At 46.7% G+C, this 20,855-nt stretch overlaps 1 protein-coding gene across 1 annotated transcript; it reads left to right on the top strand.

Annotated features, from left to right (window-relative positions):
* Positions 1-229: 229 nt before the first annotated feature.
* Positions 230-20,733, top strand: mybbp1a (MYB binding protein (P160) 1a). The gene is made up of 27 exons (XM_056593861.1): positions 230-515; positions 873-968; positions 1,289-1,372; positions 1,459-1,533; positions 2,116-2,223; positions 2,669-2,859; positions 4,145-4,312; positions 4,633-4,750; positions 5,111-5,400; positions 5,587-5,697; positions 8,898-9,023; positions 9,598-9,816; positions 10,275-10,383; positions 10,694-10,781; positions 12,095-12,252; positions 12,823-12,915; positions 14,010-14,186; positions 14,370-14,543; positions 15,502-15,659; positions 15,847-15,981; positions 16,095-16,188; positions 16,420-16,551; positions 18,282-18,350; positions 18,446-18,559; positions 18,660-18,761; positions 19,040-19,164; positions 19,552-20,733. The coding sequence occupies exons 1-27, from the start codon at positions 330-332 to the stop codon at positions 19,871-19,873; spliced, it is 3,822 nt and encodes a 1,273-aa protein (XP_056449836.1). The 5' UTR covers positions 230-329; the 3' UTR covers positions 19,874-20,733.
* Positions 20,734-20,855: the final 122 nt, after the last annotated feature.

Genomic DNA, 20,855 nt, shown 5'->3' with positions numbered 1-20,855 from the left:
CTGACATAGCAGATAGATCCCTGAATTATTTTATCTATGCATAGAGTAACAGCCATATCTGTCCAATGGGGGGCGCCAGAGGGGGGTGCGTTGGAGGTAACCACCGCGGTGCCGCAGAGGCAGAGACCAGTGTTGCCAGATTGGAATAGATTTCCCGCCCAATCAGGCAATCGGGTTCTTTCGTCCTTGATCAGGTTGCCAGAAATTCAGGCCGAATCTGGCAACACTGGCAGAGACCAGCACCCGGAAGGGGACGTCGGTGGTCATGCGCATGGAAGTCCACGTGTTCTCCTCACTCCTCAACAACAGTCTCTCCCGGTGTCTCAGATATGAATGTAGAGATGGGAGAAATAGCAGAAAAAGAAAAAGTGCGACCTAAAGTAAAAGATGCGAAGGGTATCCTCCAGCAGAACAGAGAGTTCCTGGATTTCTTTTGGGACATTGCTAAACCTGACCAAGAGATACGACTGAGCGCAATAGAAAATCTGATAAAATATCTAGAGAAGAGCGAGCAGGTTCGTGATACTTTATGATTTCCATATTAAAGAAGTAACCCTATCAGGTCTACACTCAAGAATCTGAAATATTGAGTTCGATTTCATTCGCATTTTGTTTTATACTAAAGCCTAATCTGACAAAGTAAGGGTTGGTTAATGGTAAAGGGTTAGTAAGGTTAGATAATCATGTCAAAGTTTGCTTGCGTACCCAACCTTTTTGAAGGCTACCTTGCATTTCTGCTTAGTTATTCAATCCAGAATTGTGAAAGTGTTTATACATTTGTCCAAATGCTTTTCTCAACTTGAATGTGTGCTGTTGTATTTGCCCCCTGAGTGTCTTCACTCTCTGTGTGTCTCCCACCTACTCCGCTCCAGCCAGATGAGTTGGAGTACTCCGTGCAGAGACTGGTGGACGGGCTGTCCCACACCAGAGAGGTGGCCCGCCCCGGGTTCAGCCTGGCTCTGGGACAGGTGTGTAGAGTTCATATGGGATGATCCGCTTACTACACCACTGGGCCAGTTGATGGGTAACCCTAGTGATGCCATTCAAAACAGTGTGGCTGCATATCAATTTTATGCTTGACCTACTATTGGGTCAGATTAAGAATATATGCCTATGAACCTTGAAGCTGGTAAAACATAACGTTTGCCTTCTACCTTGCTGATTTGAATGGAGTCTGTCTGTCTTTGTATGTGTGTTTGCATGCATGTATGTATGTATGTATGTATGTATATAATATGTATATGAAATTAACCCTGCACATACGATCCTGGTGTGATTGTAATTCCAGCTGCTGATGGCGTTTGGGGACATCCCGCTGCAGAGGCTTCTGGACTTGATCAAACAGAAGCACAACCTCCAGAACACCAAAAAGGTTCACACTGTGATTCTCCTCCGTGAGCTCTTTAAACAAGACGTATGTTTTGCACTGGTTCTAAACAACCATTGGCTTTTTTTCAGAAACTCGTCCGAAATGCTCTGTTTGGCAACTTCTTCGGGGTTCTGGCCCTCTCCCAGTCCAACCGCCTCTCCAAGGTACGGCTCTTTGATTTATCTTTCCAAAATAATTCATTATGTGAATGTTCTGTCAGCCGTCACTCAGACTCACTTCTTTTATGTCTGACCTGTTTCTATACCTTACGTTGTTTGACACCCAAACACATGTGTGATTTCAGTTGTCCTTGAGTTGGTCAATCACCCTTGTATGAGCTCACTGTCAAAATGTTTTAAATGCATGCTTCTGTCCACCTTCTGGTACACCCTTAATAAAGTGAATATATTGCTGTTTCAGCCTTCGCTATCCACCCTGGATCCCCTCACTAAATTGCAAGCGGGGGGAGGAGGAGGGGTTGTTGTGGACATAGCGTTTGATTAATGTTACCTATTAACCCAAAACTGCCACTAATCATGACCTTGTGCAATATCAAGTGTTAATTGGAGTCCACATTTAAATCTTAACCAACGTTTTTTTACTTTGTGCCTTTGAACCCAGATGAATCCATGGCACTACAATGTTATGTACATCGCCTTTCTTCTAAAATAGGTTGTTTTATTTATTTGGAACGTTTCTATCTGGAGATAACTTTTCCCATTTGCGCACCTTGGCCCGTGTCCCAGGAATCCAAAGTGGTGCTGGGATGTATCAAGCTGCTCCAGACCCTGTCTCAGCACAGAGATCACCTGAAGGACCTGCCCACCAAGACCATGATGGACATCCTCTCCGACGTGAGTCACACCAGCCTGAAAAGCTTCTCATGAGGTCCACCGTCTCAGACAGAGAGGGAGGAAGGCACTTGATTGGGGTAGTGATGTTATCAGATAATGTGCAACGCGTCTGCGTGGAAGGCTGGCTGACTGGCTGGCTGGGTATGTTATTGGGTTAAGACTGGCCACCCTTCAGCCTTGGATTTTTAAAAAATGTTAGATGTACAAACTAATTACCGCTGCATTTTATTGACTCATCAAGTTACAATTATAGTACTAAAGTTAGTGTACAACAGTAAATTTAACCTTTGACAAAATTATACAATATCTGCAGTCTTGGATAAAGGTAAACCCTCTTCAGCCTTCCATATAATCTAAGTGTTTGCGTCGCATTTGCCATCTGCTAAAATAATTGTTGCTGACGGAATACAACGTGTGTGTGTGTGTGCGTGTGTGTGCGAGCCAGACCCCGGAGGAGGTGTTTGAGGAGGTTCTGAAAGGGGCGTTGAAGACGGAGCTGTCTTCAGCCTTCAGAACCCCAGAGCAGCTGCACCTGCTGCTGGTTGCCATGCAACGCTTTCCCAGATCCTTCACCCCCAAGAACCTGACCAAACTGCTGGGATCCTCGGCTGTGATCACCGCAGACAACGTCCAGAAGTAAGGCTCCCCTCCCCTCCACATCAGCACCTGGTCGACCTATAGTTGCTATGAACCACCACGTTAAGGCATCCTCAGGCACTCTTGAGGAAAACGTGGGGATCGCCTAACATTCACTTTATATTTTCCCTCAACATTGGAATTAATGCATTGTTTCATGAGGTGGAATTACTGGATTGTGGCTAGGGGTGTAAGGTATAAACGGTATAGAAAGTACACCGGTGTGATTTTGTCGTTACCGCGAGACCGGTGTGACCGGTAGACATTGTTGCGTGTAACGCATTACAAAGTAATATTGCATTACTACAGTGACGTAACTACTTTTTCAAGTTTCGCGCAACTACTGAAAATATGGTAACGAAACATAGTTCCTTTTTCAATTCGGCGCAACATTACTTTTCCCAGGGACCGTTTTGACAGCGATACTGCCTTCTCAGGCAGTATGCTATTGCGCAGGCGCATTTGCTGCATGCTTGTCCCTTCACAAGCTCTCATTCCACCCTGACGATACAGACGCTGGTAGCCTGAAGCTGTCTCTGCATCTCAGACATCGCTTCCGTAGGCATTTTCCAAAGCCAGTCCTTACGACAAAAAAAGCCAGCGGTGGAACGAGATAACAACGCCGTCACTGTTTACCTGTGTAAGGACATGGTTCCCTTTCAAAGTGTCGATACGGCTTTAACGAGATGGTCAAAACGCTCAATCCCGGCAGGTGCGCGTTACCTGCCCGCACACACACACGCCAAATTGAGATGCCAGAACTATACGGCAAGGTTGGCAAGCAAGTGGAGAAACAAATCGATACTTTTACTTAATTAGTGTTTGTCAGAGATGGAAGTAACTTGAGAAAAGATTTAGCATTTTTTGCTGCCTAACCAGTTTTTTACCCCCTCAGAAGCATTTACATCGAAATTAGAATATAAAATTAACATACCGTGGTATAATACCGTTACCGTCTATGCCTCAAATCATACCGTGAAATACATTTTAGGCCAAACCGTACAGCCCTAATTGTGGCCTTTATTAGTGCAGTAAGTCTTCATTTATAAACTGCTTTACTCCCCCAAATGCTCCCGACAAGCTGGCAGCTAAAGTGCATGGTAGCCACCGCTGTCGGGAGCACTTCGGGTTACAAGTCTTGCTCAGGGAAACCGCTCCTCTTGGCTATAAGGAGGTGGGGATCTAACAAGCAACCCTCCGTTTGCCAGGCGACCCGCTGTACCGACTGAGCCGAGGCCGCACCCTGGTGTAGAACTAATCCGTGTTGTATTCCTCTCCTCAACAGGTTATCAGAGCTGTTGAAAACGGCAGCGTTCTCCGTGAAGAAGGACTGCACCCTGCCCACCGTGGCGGTGGACCTGCTGAAGCTGTCTCTGACGGAGGGAAGCTTCACGCTCTTCTGGACCAAGGTCATCGTGGGAGGCATGCTCCGGGAGCAGCAGGGGCCCACACAGTGAGTCAATGTGGAACTAAACCCAACCGTATCCATTTAGACGAAAAGGATGTAAGTGGTAACATGGTCGGGCTATGAATTTATCCTTGTGCAAACCTCGACTTGAATCGCCGCTTTGAAAACGTACGATGAGATGTAAATATGGTCTAAAAGCAACCTACATTAGGTTATTAATTGCCACTTGGCCGTTTGGATCACCAGGTCAATCCACCTTCCGGCTCCACCCCTCAAATAGGATTTCAGCAAGTGGAAAAATTTAAAAAGCAAACAGGACAATGTCTTCTTACCCCAATCCATGTGTTGTTGTTGTTGTTGTGCAGCTACCTGGCCTACCGTCTGCTGGGCACTGCGCTGCCCCTCCTGTCGTTGGAGCAGCTGGAGGAAGTGCTGTCTGGGGACGTGATGAGACACTATGGCGAGCATGTGACCTCTGCCCAGGTAAGACCTCTTACCCTCCTTTACATTTTACCGTTTGAATTTAAATTTAGGGCATTTTGTTGACAATGATTATATTTATTCAAGTGGAAAGTGTTTCTGTTTATTTACTGGTGACATGACAAATGAAACGGATTTCACTGGCCACCAGAGGCCACTGTTGGGCAAAGAGTGACAGCAGTGGAGCTTCAATGGATCATGAGGTTTAAGAAGCTTTAGACGCAGGTCTACGGGTGCCTCTCCACAAAAAGCTGTGGTGATAAGCGGCAGGTCACCTGAGCCTGGTGGTCGTTACCCTGCAAGACATTTAACGGTTACGCCCAACCAAAAAAACTCACTAAGTCTCTCAATCCACCCCTCCAGAAACCAGGGCGCTTCCAGCTAGCCCCTGAGATGGAGACGTACGTGACAGACTTCCTGCAGGGGTCCCAAGACCCAGACAAGCAGCTGGCGGTGGTGGTGGGCTTCTCCAAGGTCACCAACTGGGGGAACCCTGTGGTGGCGTCGTCGTGGCGCGCTGTGCAGCACCTGGGCGCCCCGGCGCTGCGGCGCTACGTGGGCTGGCTGAAGACCTCCTTCCTGGCGCCCACGCTGGACGCCGGCCTGGAGTTCAGCACGCGCAAGCAGAAGACGGCCGCGGCCGAGAAGACGCAGTGAGTGGAAGCCGCGTGGACGCAGGGGCGCCGTGCCACGTCTCCTTATGTTTCACACATGAAACTGATTCACAATGTCTTTATTCATGCTCTTATCCTATATGATAAATGCCCCTCGCGGAAACGTTGCTGTGTGTTTGTCTGGGGGCGCAAATGTACCTGAATAACACAGAACCTATCTCCCAGGAAGGAGAACCAACACGCGCGTCTGAGGAAGTGGCTGGTGGCCCGTCTCATTTCCCTGGTAGAGAACCACAGCGTGAAGAAGGACGAGGACCTGGTCATGGACGTAGCAAGGTGACACGCTCCGCTCCGCACGCAATGAGGCATTAACCAGGGTTTCCCGACCTTTGACCTGATGTGTACCACTAGATTGTCATAAAGACATTTCACGGACCACCTCGCATGCAAGTGGTAAACAATCGATGGATAAACATGGCTGAGCAGAGTGCCCACGTCTTCTGTATGAAGTACTTACTGCGGGACGGCCAGGGGTAACGGAGGAAAGAGAAGGTCAGCAACTCTGATTCAGCTCCCAGTGGTTCATTCAGCACAAATGAAAAGAAAACAGAACAATAGAAAAAATATGATGGAATGCACCAAGCAATATGTTTATTTTTTAACAATAACAAGTAGGGGATGGGCATTCAATTATATTGTCTTAGTCGATCCCCGGGAAAATTAACGATCAAGATTAATTTTATATTGAAATGAACTATTTATGTGCCGTATTCAAATGCAATGAAAATGTATTGTTAATTCTCCCGCGTTTACATGGACACCTCTGGTCCGATTAAAAGTAGAAGAACAGCTCAATCGGAATAGAAAATGATCATATATACGCCTCAATACATAAATCTAATCGGATCAGAAGTGTCCATGTAAACGTGGCTAATCGGAATAGAATTCCATGCGGAATAGAAGAGGTGGTGTAGTCCGCTATAATCGACATGTATACTAGGGCTGGGTATTGCCAGGTACCTCACAATTCAATTCAATTTGATTCTTTAGGTCTTGATTCAATTCGATTTCGATTTGATATTGATCCAATTGCTTCGATATCGATTCAATACAACGTGCATATGACAAATATACCTAAATATTATTTAGAATTAACCATTTCAAAATGAATGAACCATTTCATTGTGCTTTAACTAGCAAAAAGGGAATACACCATTGTATAGTATTGTTCCTGAGCTAAACTTGCAGCATAAAAGTAATGACCGATAACGTGGACAAATATAAAAGGGCATGTACATTTAGGCATACTCGCTTCTAGATTACAATGACTGAGAATGCTTTTTCTTTTCTTATTTTTTATGGAAATAATCTTCCAAAAAAATCTGAATCTAAATTGAATCGAGAACAAATAAATTGCAGTCCAAGCCCTAATGTATACACTTATTCCGATTGGTTTGGGGTGGATGCGGCTAACTTAGAGAGATGGCATCAGCAGTTGCTGTAGTTTGCAATTGGTCCGTCTGCACTTTTATGCACACCGAACTAGATCGCTGTCAAGGAAAGTGGATATTTTGCCTGATTCACGTCTTTATCATTCCGCAACTTATCAACCCCGGCGTGTCTGGTTGCTAAGCAACGTCAACGTCTTAGATAGATAGATAGATATAGATAATTGATTGTCCCCTTGGGGAAATTGTTCTCAGTGAATAGACAGATTCACATGACCGTTAACCAGAGCAACAACATAAAAAGTCTCTTTGGCAGACTTTCTCTGCTGAACAACACTACAAATGGTAATTGTAACAAGACACACCAAATGAAGATATTTTTTAGCATTCGTTTTGTCGATGAAAAATGTACGTATACATATCAATGAAATTCTTAATGATGGGCAACGTTAGATCTGATCCGTCTGATTTGTTTTTGTTCGATTTGTAGATCGTCGATTAATCATGCCCATCCCCTAGAACAAGTTATGATACATATTTACTCAACTATATTTGTAATATATTTATCATTAATAATCTTTATTATTTGGGACAATTCTATTATTTTTTCTACTGTAAATGTGTTTATTTCAAGAATGAAAACCAAGAATATACTTAGACTTTGGTCAATTGGTCAATCTGAAACCCTATCGTCTGGATCAATAGTTGTCTTCTCTTTCGTGATTGGCAGGCGATCGCGAGGCTTCTCAGAAATTAGTATAACGTTCAGACCATTGTTGAGAGCATTTACTTTAAGGTAGAAATTAATTATGTAATAATAATGTATTGATTGTAAATTAATTTAAAGGTCCCATGGAATTCTACTTTATGGATGCTTATACATAGGTGTTAGTGGGCCCTTAATACAGTATTTGAAGAGGTTCAAGAAATTCAGCCTGGGTGCAGAACGAGCCAGTCCCTCAATGAGCTTTTCACAAACGTGCCGTTTTTTCGAGGCGGGTCAAGGAGGAGGTTGGGGGTGTGGCCCTGAGCAGCTTGCGGCCACGGTACCATGTGCTAGTGTTTACAGTGGATGTATCGCAATGGCGAGGCGCACACAGCTTATGGCCGTGTTCTGTCAATATTTTTTAGAACACTCCAGGTGCTCCGGCGGGAGTCCTGGATCTAAATATCATGTTATACATAGAAATCTATATCATAAAATATATTTTGGCGAGCAGCGCGTAAAGGGCAAGACGAGAGCCCAGGTCAAGCAGTTATGCAAGTCTCGCGCCCCTTAGACCGCACGACTCCCGAGAGTTCCCTCTATTGAACACACGTTACACACTAAAAAACCCTCAACAAAGCGAATTAACATAAACGTCTCGGTGACGGTGTCGGGAATATTAACTCATTAACACTAACCCACCTATAGAGACTAACCCCACACAATGTCTACCGCAAAGGACCTAGCAGGGCGCCAGAGGTCCAACTTGCGATTGTCGAAATTCCCCCCCTTTCAGGATCCCTTGCCGCACCCAGAACACGGTCACCACATCCATGGTCGCCACAACATATTATCATGGGCAAAAGCTTTGTGCGCCTCAGGGCAATATGATGAATCTAAAACGCCTGCGTCGGGTTCTTCCACTCATTGTCTCATGTCTCATTGGCGGACCAAACTCTGGCTGGGCAAAGCAGAGAAGGGGAGGTAACCTGGCCCCTTATGACGACATAAGCGTCTTAGAGTACCATATTAAGCGCTATATAAATTTCATTTATTATTATATGGGGCCAAATTCGAAATTGAGCATCTGAGCTTTTATTTATCAAAGGCGGAGCAGGATAGCTAGCGGTCGTCGTACACCTAACGCCATTTCTAGCTACTGGGGGACCACAGGCAGGCTAGGGGAACTCGTATCAATGTTAGAAAACCTCAAAGTGAAATTGTCATGCCACGGGACCTTTAACAATCTCTTCCATCTTCAGAGAACATGAATATATGTGCTGTGGTTTTGTTCATAGTTACTAAAACTGGGTGGGAATGGGAGCTGAGCCGAGTGGAGCCGTTCCGCCAATTTGTGTGACTGAGGAACGTTCCTTTTGCAGGTTTGTGTTCTTCCACGCGTTCTTCGTGGCTAAGAAGGCGACCTCAGACATCCCGGAGACCGAGGCCAAGCTCTCTGTGCCGCTGGACGAGAGCACCAGAGCAACCCTCGTCGGAGGATTCTTCGGGTAGGAATGGCTCCCGTACTCAATGGTTCATGGAACTATTGGGCTGGTTGATTGCTGATCCTAATGTGGGATTAATATTGGCAGTGGAATTAATTGGCGACGTGTGTTTGTGTAATGACATCAGGAGTTCCCTACCTTCTTTTTGTGACGCCTTGCTCGAGCAGTCAAGTAGGCATTATCTCTTGCAAGTTGCATCCTCAGCGAGTCTTGCTTCTGACAGGTTCATCCTTAGATAAACCGTTTTGACAATATTGAAAGGATGAATAATGTATGGAATTATAGAATACGGCTGTAACATTTGGAAAATGAATGTGTTGTGTACAGTCAATCTCTTCTTTTATTGAAATGATAACGAGTTATTGGAGGAAATCAAATCAACAAAGTACATCTCATAATATTTGTGTATGTCACTGTAATGTTTCAATTTGATGACCTTTTTCTGTGTTTTGCCTCACGGTCTAGAGGATTCTGTGCCGGTGGATTCACCATCTAGTTCCTGATCAGTGCTGCACGCCAGCTGGCGTCTGTACGTCCCTACATAAAACACTAACCCCCCCCACGCCCGTCTGTTCAGCCTCCTGCACACCATGCACCACCTGCCGCTGCTCGGGGAGCCCGCCGAGCCCGTCCCCGCCGAGCCCGTCTCCGGCGGGCGCCGGGTCCAGGGGGTCACCGCAGACGGCTCCATGTGGATCCACTGCCTGGTGCAGTACGCCGACGCCCTGCTCAACAAGCCCAAGCACGTCCAGAGTGCCCTGCCCTTCAGTGCGGAGCAGAGGACGGCCTGGGACGGGTACAGACCCCCACAGTCAAGGCGACCCCCATACAGACCACTAGGGCCGATACAATAGGAGATGGACAGATACAGACCCCCACAGTCCAGGGGACCCCCATACAGACCACTAGGGCCGATACAATAGGAGATGGACGGGTACAGACCCCCACAGTCCAGGGGACCCCCATACAGACCACTAGGGCCGATGCAATAGGAGATGGACAGATATAGACCCCCACAGTCCAGGCGACTGCCACACAGACCACTAGGGCCGATACAATAGGAGATGGACAGATACAGACCCCCACAGTCCAGGCGACCCCCATACAGACCACTAGCGCCGATACAACGGGAGGATCCACCAAGTCTATTATTCAGCGGAGCCATTACATTAGTTACATTATATTAAAATAGTCCATCACTTTGGGCGTTCCTTATGGTTAGACCTGTGAGTTAACATGTGTTCCTCCTCCCAGTATGAACGTCTCTGTGGCTTCTCTGATGAAGAAGGCCAAGAAGGAAGCCAGTCCGGAGATCCACTCGTTCCAGCAGCTGCTGATGCTGGTGGGCTTCCACCTCTTCAAGGTACGGCTTCACGCTGCCTGCTACTGCTCATAGACTGGGGAAGAGGTGGTGACATAGCGTTACAAGGACCATCGGTTCGGTGTATATCGGTCTTCTATGGCGCTCTAGTGGCATGCATGGTGAATGGAGGGCAGGATGGGATTGTTTTCATGTAACTATCCCTATGGTTAACAAAAGGTTATGGTTCGAGCTTGACTTCAAGTCTTGGAGCTGCTAGTGGGCTGACCGTCGTGGCTGTGACGTCATTGATAATGACGGGTGGCAGTGTTGAACGAGAGACGAGGACAGCGGTGTTGTGTTTGTTCTGTAGAACCCGGAGGAGTTGGTGGACATCCTGCAGGACATCCAGAGCTGCATTAAGAAAGCCCAGGAGAAGAAGAAGAAGAGGAAGAGTCAAGGTGAACCAACGCACACATGCACAACGTTTACATGATGGGATCGTTTTAACAAGTTCAGTACAGTACTGCATCAGAAACACCAATTCTACTTTCTTACAGCCTGGCTGATATTCTTCAAATACTAACGTGAAACCATTTGCGTGTTGATAATTCTTAAAGTACATTCATGTCCATTACAAATACTCGTTGTCTGTGCTGAGTTCAGAGACGCTCGTGTATATATATTGCAACACACTAATTACCCCTATTAGGATACACAGTAATGCATTACATTTTACATTTGCGTTACATTTCAAAACATAGCTGCAAAGCAGCAATGAGGGGGTAAAGCGTGGCTGTTCGGCTTGCTCGGCTGCAACATTTCGCTGTCCTGACTCCATATTTGGTGTTGAATCTTGATACGGAAAGGTTTGGCTAATTATAGCGTCCCTTAGCATCTTCCCGTGGTGGAAGATTAACGCATGCATTATGCACATTCAGGATGATGTCAAGAGTCCTCGTACCAAGTTTGGCGTTGGCGGATGTTGCACAACGTCTTGTGCATGCATGCGTGCAAATGCAGATGATCTGAAACCAGCCTAATGGCTCTCACGGGCAAACAAAGTTGAAATTGAAAAATTGGAATAGTATCGAGAAGATCTTCAGGCTCCATCTGAAGATCATCTCCTCCATGTTCCGTGAACAGCAGATGAAATTTGTGATGGCTTTTCCTAGAATTTGATTTAAATAGAGGGCTGTAAATTGGCGAGAGGGATCATGTCATAGCACGCATGCAAGAAACTTCAGTTACGTACTTATCCACACGACACATATACAGACAGGGCTACACACAGGAGGGTCTCCACCTCTGTCATGGTCCACGTTCTTTCGCGCTGATCCTGCCATGTTCAATAATCAATCACTGTTGTTGACTGAACGCTGATGCTCATATTTAAAGTTGTCCGGCTCGGACGTCTCGCTCATTAATATTAGTCCAGTGGCGTCACTCTGGCAAATCAGCGGCCAGCAGCCTGTGTACGTCACACAAAAGTATCAGTTCAGCTCTATAAAGTACCAGGTACCACATTTTGGTGATCGACACTCAAAAAATGGCGGGCCAAGTCGAGGCGAGTAGAGCTGGTACTGTCAGTGGAAAAGGGTGAATAGACTCCAATGTCAGGGATAATAATAATAAGAAAACATAGAAACACAATGGGTGTCTTGCAGCTTCGCTGCTTGACCCCAAATAAAGCCTTTAGAGTATAACAAACACACACACTGTATGTATGTGCGTGTGCCGTTGATGTATCTATCTCTCTCTGTGCCCCTCACAGCTAAAGAGGAGCTGGAGCCCCACTGGGCCGAGGTGGTGGTGGACATTCTGCTGTCTCTGCTGTCCCAGTCCAGCCGCCACATCAGACAGGTCTGCAAGACGGTGTTCGCCTCCATCTGCCCCCACGTCACCGCCGCCTCGCTCACCGTTATCCTGGAGGTAAGTGTGGAACCAAAGGGGATCCGACTATGAGAAACCCAATTAGATTCAATCAGACTAAGGTGTATTCATGCATCTTAATAATCCTATCATAGTCACACTAACCCAATAATTCCATTTTCCTTACTGTCTTGTAAATGCAAGTGTGTCTCTAGAAATAACGTGGCTACCCAGCAGCTGTTAGTGAGTGAACGGCTGTGTGAGAATATCAGTTGGGGTTGACCGATCCGTCCTACTGTAGATGCACAGGGTTTAGGGGACGTTACCATGGAGACCCTGACCTATCGAACAACCATGACACACCTTTACATGTACTGCTGTCTGATGATCCTTGACCCAATAAATATTGACTATACCATTTAGTTCAGCTCCAGAAGGGATTTGTGTCCATCGAGTGGAAATAAGAGATCTAACGTTTATTTTCGCAAATGAAAATAGACAACTGTCTTGCAATCGTTATAAATGATTGACTGTATTGTGGGACACAGATGTTGAGCAGAGTCTACATACGGCTGCCAAGCTGAAGGCCCCTGGATGTGATTGGCTCTGCATGTATCACCTTCCACACAGGTGCTGGACACAGATAAGGATGATGCTTTGGTCGTCACCGACCAGGATCCAACCAAGCAGGAGGGTGAAGACCAGGAGATGAAGGACGGGGAGGTGAGTTATCTGGTGAAGGGTCTGCTTGGTATTTATCATAGAGCTGTGTTCATATTGTTGTTATTAATTCCTGTGGCTAGGTTGACTGCATGGTGGCTGTATTCCCCAGTATTCCCTCACTATTGTCTTTGTAACTATTGTCTGTGTAGCGGTCAAACTGAATCCACAGACACTGTTGTTGCCATGTTGCAACAAGCCAAGCAATGGCTTTTATTTTTAAAGGGTCCAGCTGGCCTCGTTCTATTGCTTCATGTGTTCATGGTAGGGATGCACCAAATATTCGGCCACCGAAAATGGCCCAAAACATAATTTTCGGTTTCGGTCGAAGGAGTAAAAAAGCCCAAAAAAATACACAGAACATTTTTATTTTTGATAAAAAAATAATGTTTTACTCATTTATTTAAAGGTACATTGTTCTTAAATTCTTGCTATAATGTCTGCTGGAATGTTAGAAAACGTTCAGTATTAAATAAATATTTTGTATCAAATTTGTAATTGATTTTTTTTATTGAAAAGCGAGACAATTTTTTTTATAAAGGACATTTAATAGTTTGATTTATGCAATGGTGAAAAATTTAAGCAAAATAAATGAAAAACAGCAAAAGCCACATTCGGTTTCGCCCTTCGGCCAACTATTTCAGTATATTCTGTTTCGGCCTCGGCCAAGAATTTTCATTTCGGTGAATCCCTAGTTCATGGTCACAACAAGTTCCAACATGTTCCCCCTGCTGATGTGAGTCGGTCTTAATCAGATGTTTATAAATGAGGACGCCCACCACATAGCTGAGGCGTAGGATGTAGGCTGGAGGATTATTTTAGTTTTCATATTTTAAACTCAAAATCTGTGCTTTAAGTGTGATTTCTTTAGGCCGCATCTGTCCTCCTGTTGGGACTCAGTAATGGCAGGGACCCCAGAGTGGGTCTTGCTCATCAAACTCTCTTCAGCATAAAGCTCCGTCCCTAAAACGGATGGCCCGATTTTGAGCAGGGCCAAAGCCCAACCAGGCAGTGCTTATAAAGGCCGGTGCATCCCTCACAGTATTGGTTTCAAAATGATGTCCTCACACACGTTTGTGCTCTTGTGGCAACCCCAGAACGAGTCATCTGATGAAGATGAGGAGGAAGAGGACGGGGAGGACGAGGAGGAGGAGGACGACGATGAGGAGGATGATGTTGATGATGACGAAGAAGAAGAGGCTATGGTTGAAGGGGAGGTGGACCCAAACTTCCGCCTGGAGCTGATGAAAGTTCTCCAACAGCAGAATGCCCTGGTTGGTTGTGTTCAGTGTCTCCCAATCTAGAGTCTGCTCCCCTAGTTTCCTTAATACATAAAGCGACCTCAATCAGAATCAATATGGACAATACCCTTTTATTTCAACGCCATGAATGCAAGGACATGCTTGACAAAGATCCTATATCATCGATGTGTATTCTAAACGGTTTTGTGCCCACAGCCTACAGAGGAGGACGTGAGCGACGAAGAAGACCTGGACGATGAGGCCATGATGTCGCTGGACGCCGGCCTGGCGGCACTCTTCTCGGAGCAGAAGAAGAAGATGGAAGCCAAGAGGGAGCAGAAGTTCAAAGTGACCAAGGAGAGAACGCTCATCATCGAATTCAAGATGAAGGTACCTCCTCTCTTCTGGGACCCTGCAGGGGTAAAAACTTTACGGTGCACCAACAACAGAGCCCTGTCCGCAAGCCAGAAAGGCGTACCTTTGGACTGCAACTTGTGGGAGGCTATTTCAGCGACCAAAATGCAATCATTTTCTGAAATGTACTGCGATTCATTTAGCATTATTTTGATTTTGATTCGGTAGTTTCCCTTAAAGCTGTTCAAAATCATGTCTTTTTCTTTTATTTGTCACCCTTCCCCCAAATTTCTTCTCTCACCAGTATCAAAACCTCAGTCTTACTCCGTGTTTACACCAAACGTGACGGGGCGACACGACTCCATACAAAGTCAACGTAGAGACGCGTATCACGCAACATTTGTCGCTAGAAAAACCTGTGTTTTTTTTTTTTTAAGATTTAAATTGTGGCGTGGCATGAACGCCCTGTCACGGGCGAGCGCGGTCACAAGGATTTGCAGAGCGCAATGTTTCGCTCGAGTTGAAATATTTTAAATTTGCCGAGACATTAGTGTGATGACAGCCAATCAGTCTTCACTCCCTGAGTGACGTAACGTAACAGCCAATCAGCGTTCAGTGTTCAATACAATATGTATGGTCTCTGGTGCTTCCACAACAACTCAACTTCCTCATGCACGCACGTCGATATTTGAGTGATAAAAATTGCACAAATCACCAATGCGACGGATTAGGATTTGGCGCGCGCCAAAATGTATGCGACACCGCGACCAGGCGACAAATGTGCCGTTATGCTAGACAGTTTATCTAAAATACCAAACACCATGACCAACGTAGACTGTGTGTGCATCGGGCTGCTCCCAGCGCTTAGAATGGACGGTCTGTCAATGTTGAGACATTGGAAAGGAACTCTTTATTATCATTCTTTGACCTGTGTGTGTGTGTGTGTGTGTGTGTGTGTGTGTGTGTGTGTGTGTGTGTGTGTGCCCGCCCCCAGGTGCTGGACCTCCTGGAGGTGTTTGTGAGCAAGCAGGCGGGCAGCCCCCTGGTGCTGGGCCTGGTGGAGCCCCTGTTGGGGGTCCTGGAGAGGAGCCATGGCTCGGACCGCCACCAGCAGGACCAGGACTTCCTTCGCAGGGTGGCGGACATCTTCAGGTACCAACCGCAGGGCACTAGTTAGTTTTATTCAGGATATTTAGTCGTTTTGTGTCTGTTTATACATGGTCAAATAATGAGGAAAAAAAACTAACAGAAAGCAGGAAGTGCAAAGCAAGTATTCCTGTTCATATTTTGTGTTTGTGTGTGTGTGTGTGTGTGTGTGTGTGTGTGTGTGTGTCGTCAGGAACCAGCTGTGCAGGTCCAAGGTGTACTGCAAGACCGCGGGCGACAGGCAGGCAGAGCTCCACGACCTCCTCGAGAAGTTGGTCCACAAAGCCCAGAAACACACCGACTCGTCGGTCTCGCTCTACTTCTTCAGGTTGGCACCTCGGCGCCGCGACACGCGTCACCCCCCCCACCACGCTGGCTCCTCCTCCTGCTCTTCTGAGGCCGGCCGTTTTTCCTCATATCATCGCTGGTTTGTTTCCCCAGCGCTTCTCTCTACCTGGTGAAGGTGTTAAGGGGAGGCCTTCCGTCGGCTGAGACCACCGAGGGGAAGACCCCTGAGGCGCCCTCAAGTCAAGACGTAGGTTTCTGTGGCTTCCTGGATCCAGGGTTTGCTCTCAGCTAACGCCATGTTCAGTCTGAGTTTTTCATTATTGTAATTGGATAAAATAGCCCAAATGAACTACACGGTCAAAATCGGTTCTAGGTACAGAAGGTTGTCTGTTTGATCAACACATATCCCTTTGTTGCCCGAGTGATGTTATGCCTTAAGAGCAGAGGTTCAGGACTCTTGTGTCTGCCTCTCCTTCAGCTGCAGTTCTTGGGGAGCGTGGAGGTGGAGCGCGTGTCGGCCCTCTTCAGAGAGGCCCTGTGCTCCCTCATGACCAGGAGAAACAGCCCTCTGACCGGACAGATGTTCGTCGACCTCTGCAACAGATTCCCAGTGAGTCCCAGTCCCCCCACCTGTCCCCCCACCCAGTCCCAACACCAGTCCAGGCGTTGCCCATCGGCCGAGGCGGTGCCTCTCAAACTGTTCAGTGGGGCTGAACGTTGGGAATGTTGGGAAATGAGTTTGTAAGGTTTATCTCCGACGCTCAATTCAGTATTGGACTGCATCGTTGAGCTGGTTTTTCCTTATTTCCCATTTATGTATATTCAAATACTGCAGGTAGAAGGCTAGGTTGCGTTTTGGACTGAATATCCCAGTGAGGAAATGTTTATGTAAGGGTGCTATACGTCTGAGAACGTCAACGCCTGAAGGAACCGGCAGCCATCATCAGAAGGGCCAGTTATGGGCTGTTTGTTAGGTTTGTAGTTAGATAATCCAACATTATTTAAATGCTCCGGTAGCACTTAGACAGCTGCCTTCCAGGGTGAGGACAGCCATTGACCCCTGGGACGCTAATGGGTTTAGAAGGGTTTGAATAAAGATTTAGCAGCTATTTCGATGTTCAAACAAGTCCATAAGACACCACAAAGCTCTGCCTACTAATAATAACAACGTGTTGGTTATTTAGTCAACTGAATGGACCGGGTGCAATGTTTTTCCTTTTATTGCGATCCATTATGCATTATTGATGGAACAGATTTGTTTCACCAATTTAACCTCTGATCTAATTTCTCCAGCGGTGGTTTCTGCTACATTTACAGTCCATTCATAGTGTATCTTTCAATTTATTTTCTACCAAATATTCCGATATGCTTTTGGAAATCGAAAGAATATTGGAAGCTTGACGTTATGTATCCGGGCTCTAGGGGTCAGTGTGTGAGCACGAAAGGGCCAATACCTAGACCCTGTTGTCCCTCCCTACCTGTTATGGTACACACTGTGTGTGTGTGTGTGTGTGTGTGTGTGTGTGTGTGTGTGTGTGTGTGTGTGTGTGTGTGTGTGTGTGTGTGTGTGTGTGTGTGTGTGTGTGTGTGTGTGTGTGTGTGTGTGTGTGTGTGTGTGTGTGATCAAATGGTTGGTTGGAATAACACGCTAACTAGGAAGAGACTCTGAGGCAGGGCTCACCAACACGGTGTCCACGGGCAACAGGTCGCCCGCTAGCACCACATGAGGCGCCCGCAGGCCTGTTCTGAACATAGCACAACTCATTCTTGAACAACTCTTTCCCACTTTTATTAAGTCATTGTTGATAATTATTGTGAGAAATCATTAACATGATCAGTGTCTTCGCATATAGATGAGTATCATTAATAATCATATGTAACTAAAGGCAAACTGAGCAAATTTGTTATTTCAGAAGAGTGTATCAATCTGGGCGCCCTTCGTATGACTCAGTACCCATGAAGTAGCTCTCGGGTTCAAAAAGGTTGGTGACCCCTGTTCTGAGGTTTATAACGCGTTAGTCTCACAAATCCCGCTTTACATGATCATCTAAAGTCTGATGGCAGACCGGGTGAGTGGCCGGTGGGGGGGGGGGTCTGGTGCACTGGGTAGTTCCTGTCCCCCCTGGGGCCCCCCCTCTCCCGGAGACATACAGACTTCCCTCTCCTGGGGGTCCCTCCTCCGCTGGTTGATGGAGGTCTAGAGGCTACTGTTTTTCTCACCTGACTTGAGGTTTGACATGTGGGCCTGGTAAAACCTCTGGGAGACACGCATTTGACTAAGGGCTGCGTTTCCACACTGTATTTATATATCTAAGAGGTTTCCTGGTGATTTGCTCGCAGGCTCTGGGCGTCAACATACTGGACACTGCGGTACAGAACATCACGGCTGGAGTTCGAGAACATCAGCAGGTGAGAACCAAAGTCCTCTTCAAACCCCACTGGATGTCAACGTTGACGCGTGTGGGATGGAGGACGCCTTCAACATGTGTGTTGTGTGTTTTCAGGGCCAGGCCTGCATGATGGTGTTGCGGATGGTGCAGAACAGAGACGTGCAGCAGCTGCTGGCGGGCCAGCCCTGGCTGGAGCTGTGTGTGAAGCTGGTGGAGCAGCTGGTGGCGGTACGGCGTCGAAACAACACCCCTCCGCACCACAGCCTCACTCCCCGTCTGTCCTGAGAGGCTCTGTTGTGTTTAACGTCATGTCCCCTGCGTCTCTCAGACTCTGAAGGTGGTCGGGGAGTGCCAGAGCAAGGTGTCCCAGGAGAAGCTGGCCAAAGCCCTGGAGCTCTGTCAGTTCCTGCTGAAGAACATCAAGACAAAGGTGAGGCCACACGAGAATCAACGGGGTGTCCCAAAGTGCACGCATACTCTTGTTCTAACCGTTTGTAAAGAAGCTTAACCTTTGATATACGCGAGGGTGCCTCTGTCCGTTTCTACTACTGAATGTCAAACGTTGACCCACGTTCCTTAATCACAAAGATGTTATTGTTTTATTCATCCAAAAGTTCGGTCGTGGAGCAGTTCTTTTGTGCTGGAAGTCACATGACACCGTATAGGTTTACTAAGCGTTGTCTCCTGTGTGTGTGTGTGTTGTTTCAGAACCCGTCGGTGAGCGTGGGCCCCCTGCAGGTGGTGCTGGGGTCCCTGGCTGAGGCCATCAGCCTCAAGAAGACGGGAGGCCTGGATGACACCTACTGGGCCGTCATGAAGCACTTTGGAGTGATGTGAGTGATGCCGGACGCGTCTCGCCGCCAACCCTTTGCGTTCTTTTTACGACCCAGGCAACGTGACGCAAGCTGTGATTGGTTTAAATCCCATTGGCTCAAGGCGCCGACCGCTGAATCCATGGTTACAGTCCGTTTAATAAACACTGTTTATGCTCAACTAGAGGGAATTAGTGTTAGGCCTGACCCTAACTGACTAGTTAAAACAGTTTTTGAAGTTTTATTAAATGAGAACTTGACTACCTCTTATGTTTCTTTCTATGTTGGAGATTACAAAGATAGAAGCTGTTATTTTAGGTGTGTTTTGAAGAATTGTAATTAAGTATTGAGAGCCATTTAGTATCCTCTGACCACACATAAAGCATCATCTCCCTGTTGTTCTGACAGACGGCCCAAGGTGGAGAAGGTGAAGAAGCCCGAGGAGCCGACCGCGCCGCAGGCCACCTCGCTGCCCAAGAAGAAAGGCTTCCTGCCCGAGTCCAAGAAGAGGAAGAACCGCAACAAGCAGGGGGAGAAAGAGGGTGAGGCAGCCCCGACGGCCGGCGTGGACCCCGGGGACAAGGGGCCGTCCAAGAAGAAGAACAAGAGGAAACCAAAGAGGAAGCTGGCCGACGAAGGAGCCAGCCCCGCCAAGAAGGCCAAGCCCCAGTCCGGGAACAAACCGGGCGCCAACAAAAAGAGCAAGAAGCAGGGAGCCGGAGCCGATTGAGGCCCCGTGGCCGGTCGGGGGCCCCCCGTCAGACCTGTGCTCCAAGGACAATATGAGACCTCTGCATGTTGTAGTTGATGCTGTGAGACGCTTCAGACTCCTTTACCATCGATTAGAGTCTTTGTGCTCACTATACGGTCACTCTTTACATGTTGTGGGCTACAAAGCTACGAACCAGTTTTTATAAAAATATATGAAATTTGTTTCTCTGTCAAACATTACAATTAAAACCGGAATTTAGTGTTTTGACAAGATTGTCCCCCGGATTGTATTTTAGATACGATGTGTAACTGTTTGTCTGTTGGGCCGATGGCCTCATCTCCAGCTATCTGACCATTGTGAGAATGATTAAACAGGTTTACCTTGTACAGTGTATGGGAAGTTGTGAGTATTCTATTCGTTGGGTTTGTATCTTGTATAAGGTGACGTTTTGGACTGCAAAGTAACTTGTCCAATCTCATGATGATGAATGCAAAGGAAAATTAGATGTATGTCGGTTTAAGATGAAACCGGTACGTGGGGCTTGGATGAGGTCATTGGTGACTTGCAGAAGAGTCGGCTCATTTATCAAACATTTGTAAAACCTAACCTACGTACAACATTTAGTTAACCTAGTGATTAGCGCCTTGGGCTAAGCATGGCTTCACACACCCCTATGATAAACTAAGCGAGCAAGGACAGCCCAAGACCAGACGAGATGGGACACTTGTCCACGGGCCGACCTTGTAGCTGACGTCACATCAGTATTCAGGACAGCAGCTGTAGCTGGAGGAGGTGACGTCATCAGAGAGATTTACATCCCCCTTGAAGGGCTTGTTCATCAGCACACAAGGACACGATGAATATAACCTGGCTGAATCTTTACATTAAAGGATATACATTTCTTTGCTCATGATAGTATGAATAGTATCAGAAGATACATTTAAAACATGTGGTTAATTATGTGTTGAGGGATAATCAATTATATGCCTGTATTTCTTGC

Source organism: Gadus chalcogrammus, chromosome 7 (assembly GCF_026213295.1).
Source record: "Gadus chalcogrammus isolate NIFS_2021 chromosome 7, NIFS_Gcha_1.0, whole genome shotgun sequence".
Taxonomy (NCBI): Eukaryota; Metazoa; Chordata; class Actinopteri; order Gadiformes; family Gadidae; genus Gadus; species Gadus chalcogrammus.
Note: the sequence above shows the minus strand (reverse complement) of the source record. Positions and strands in the feature narration are given on the sequence as shown.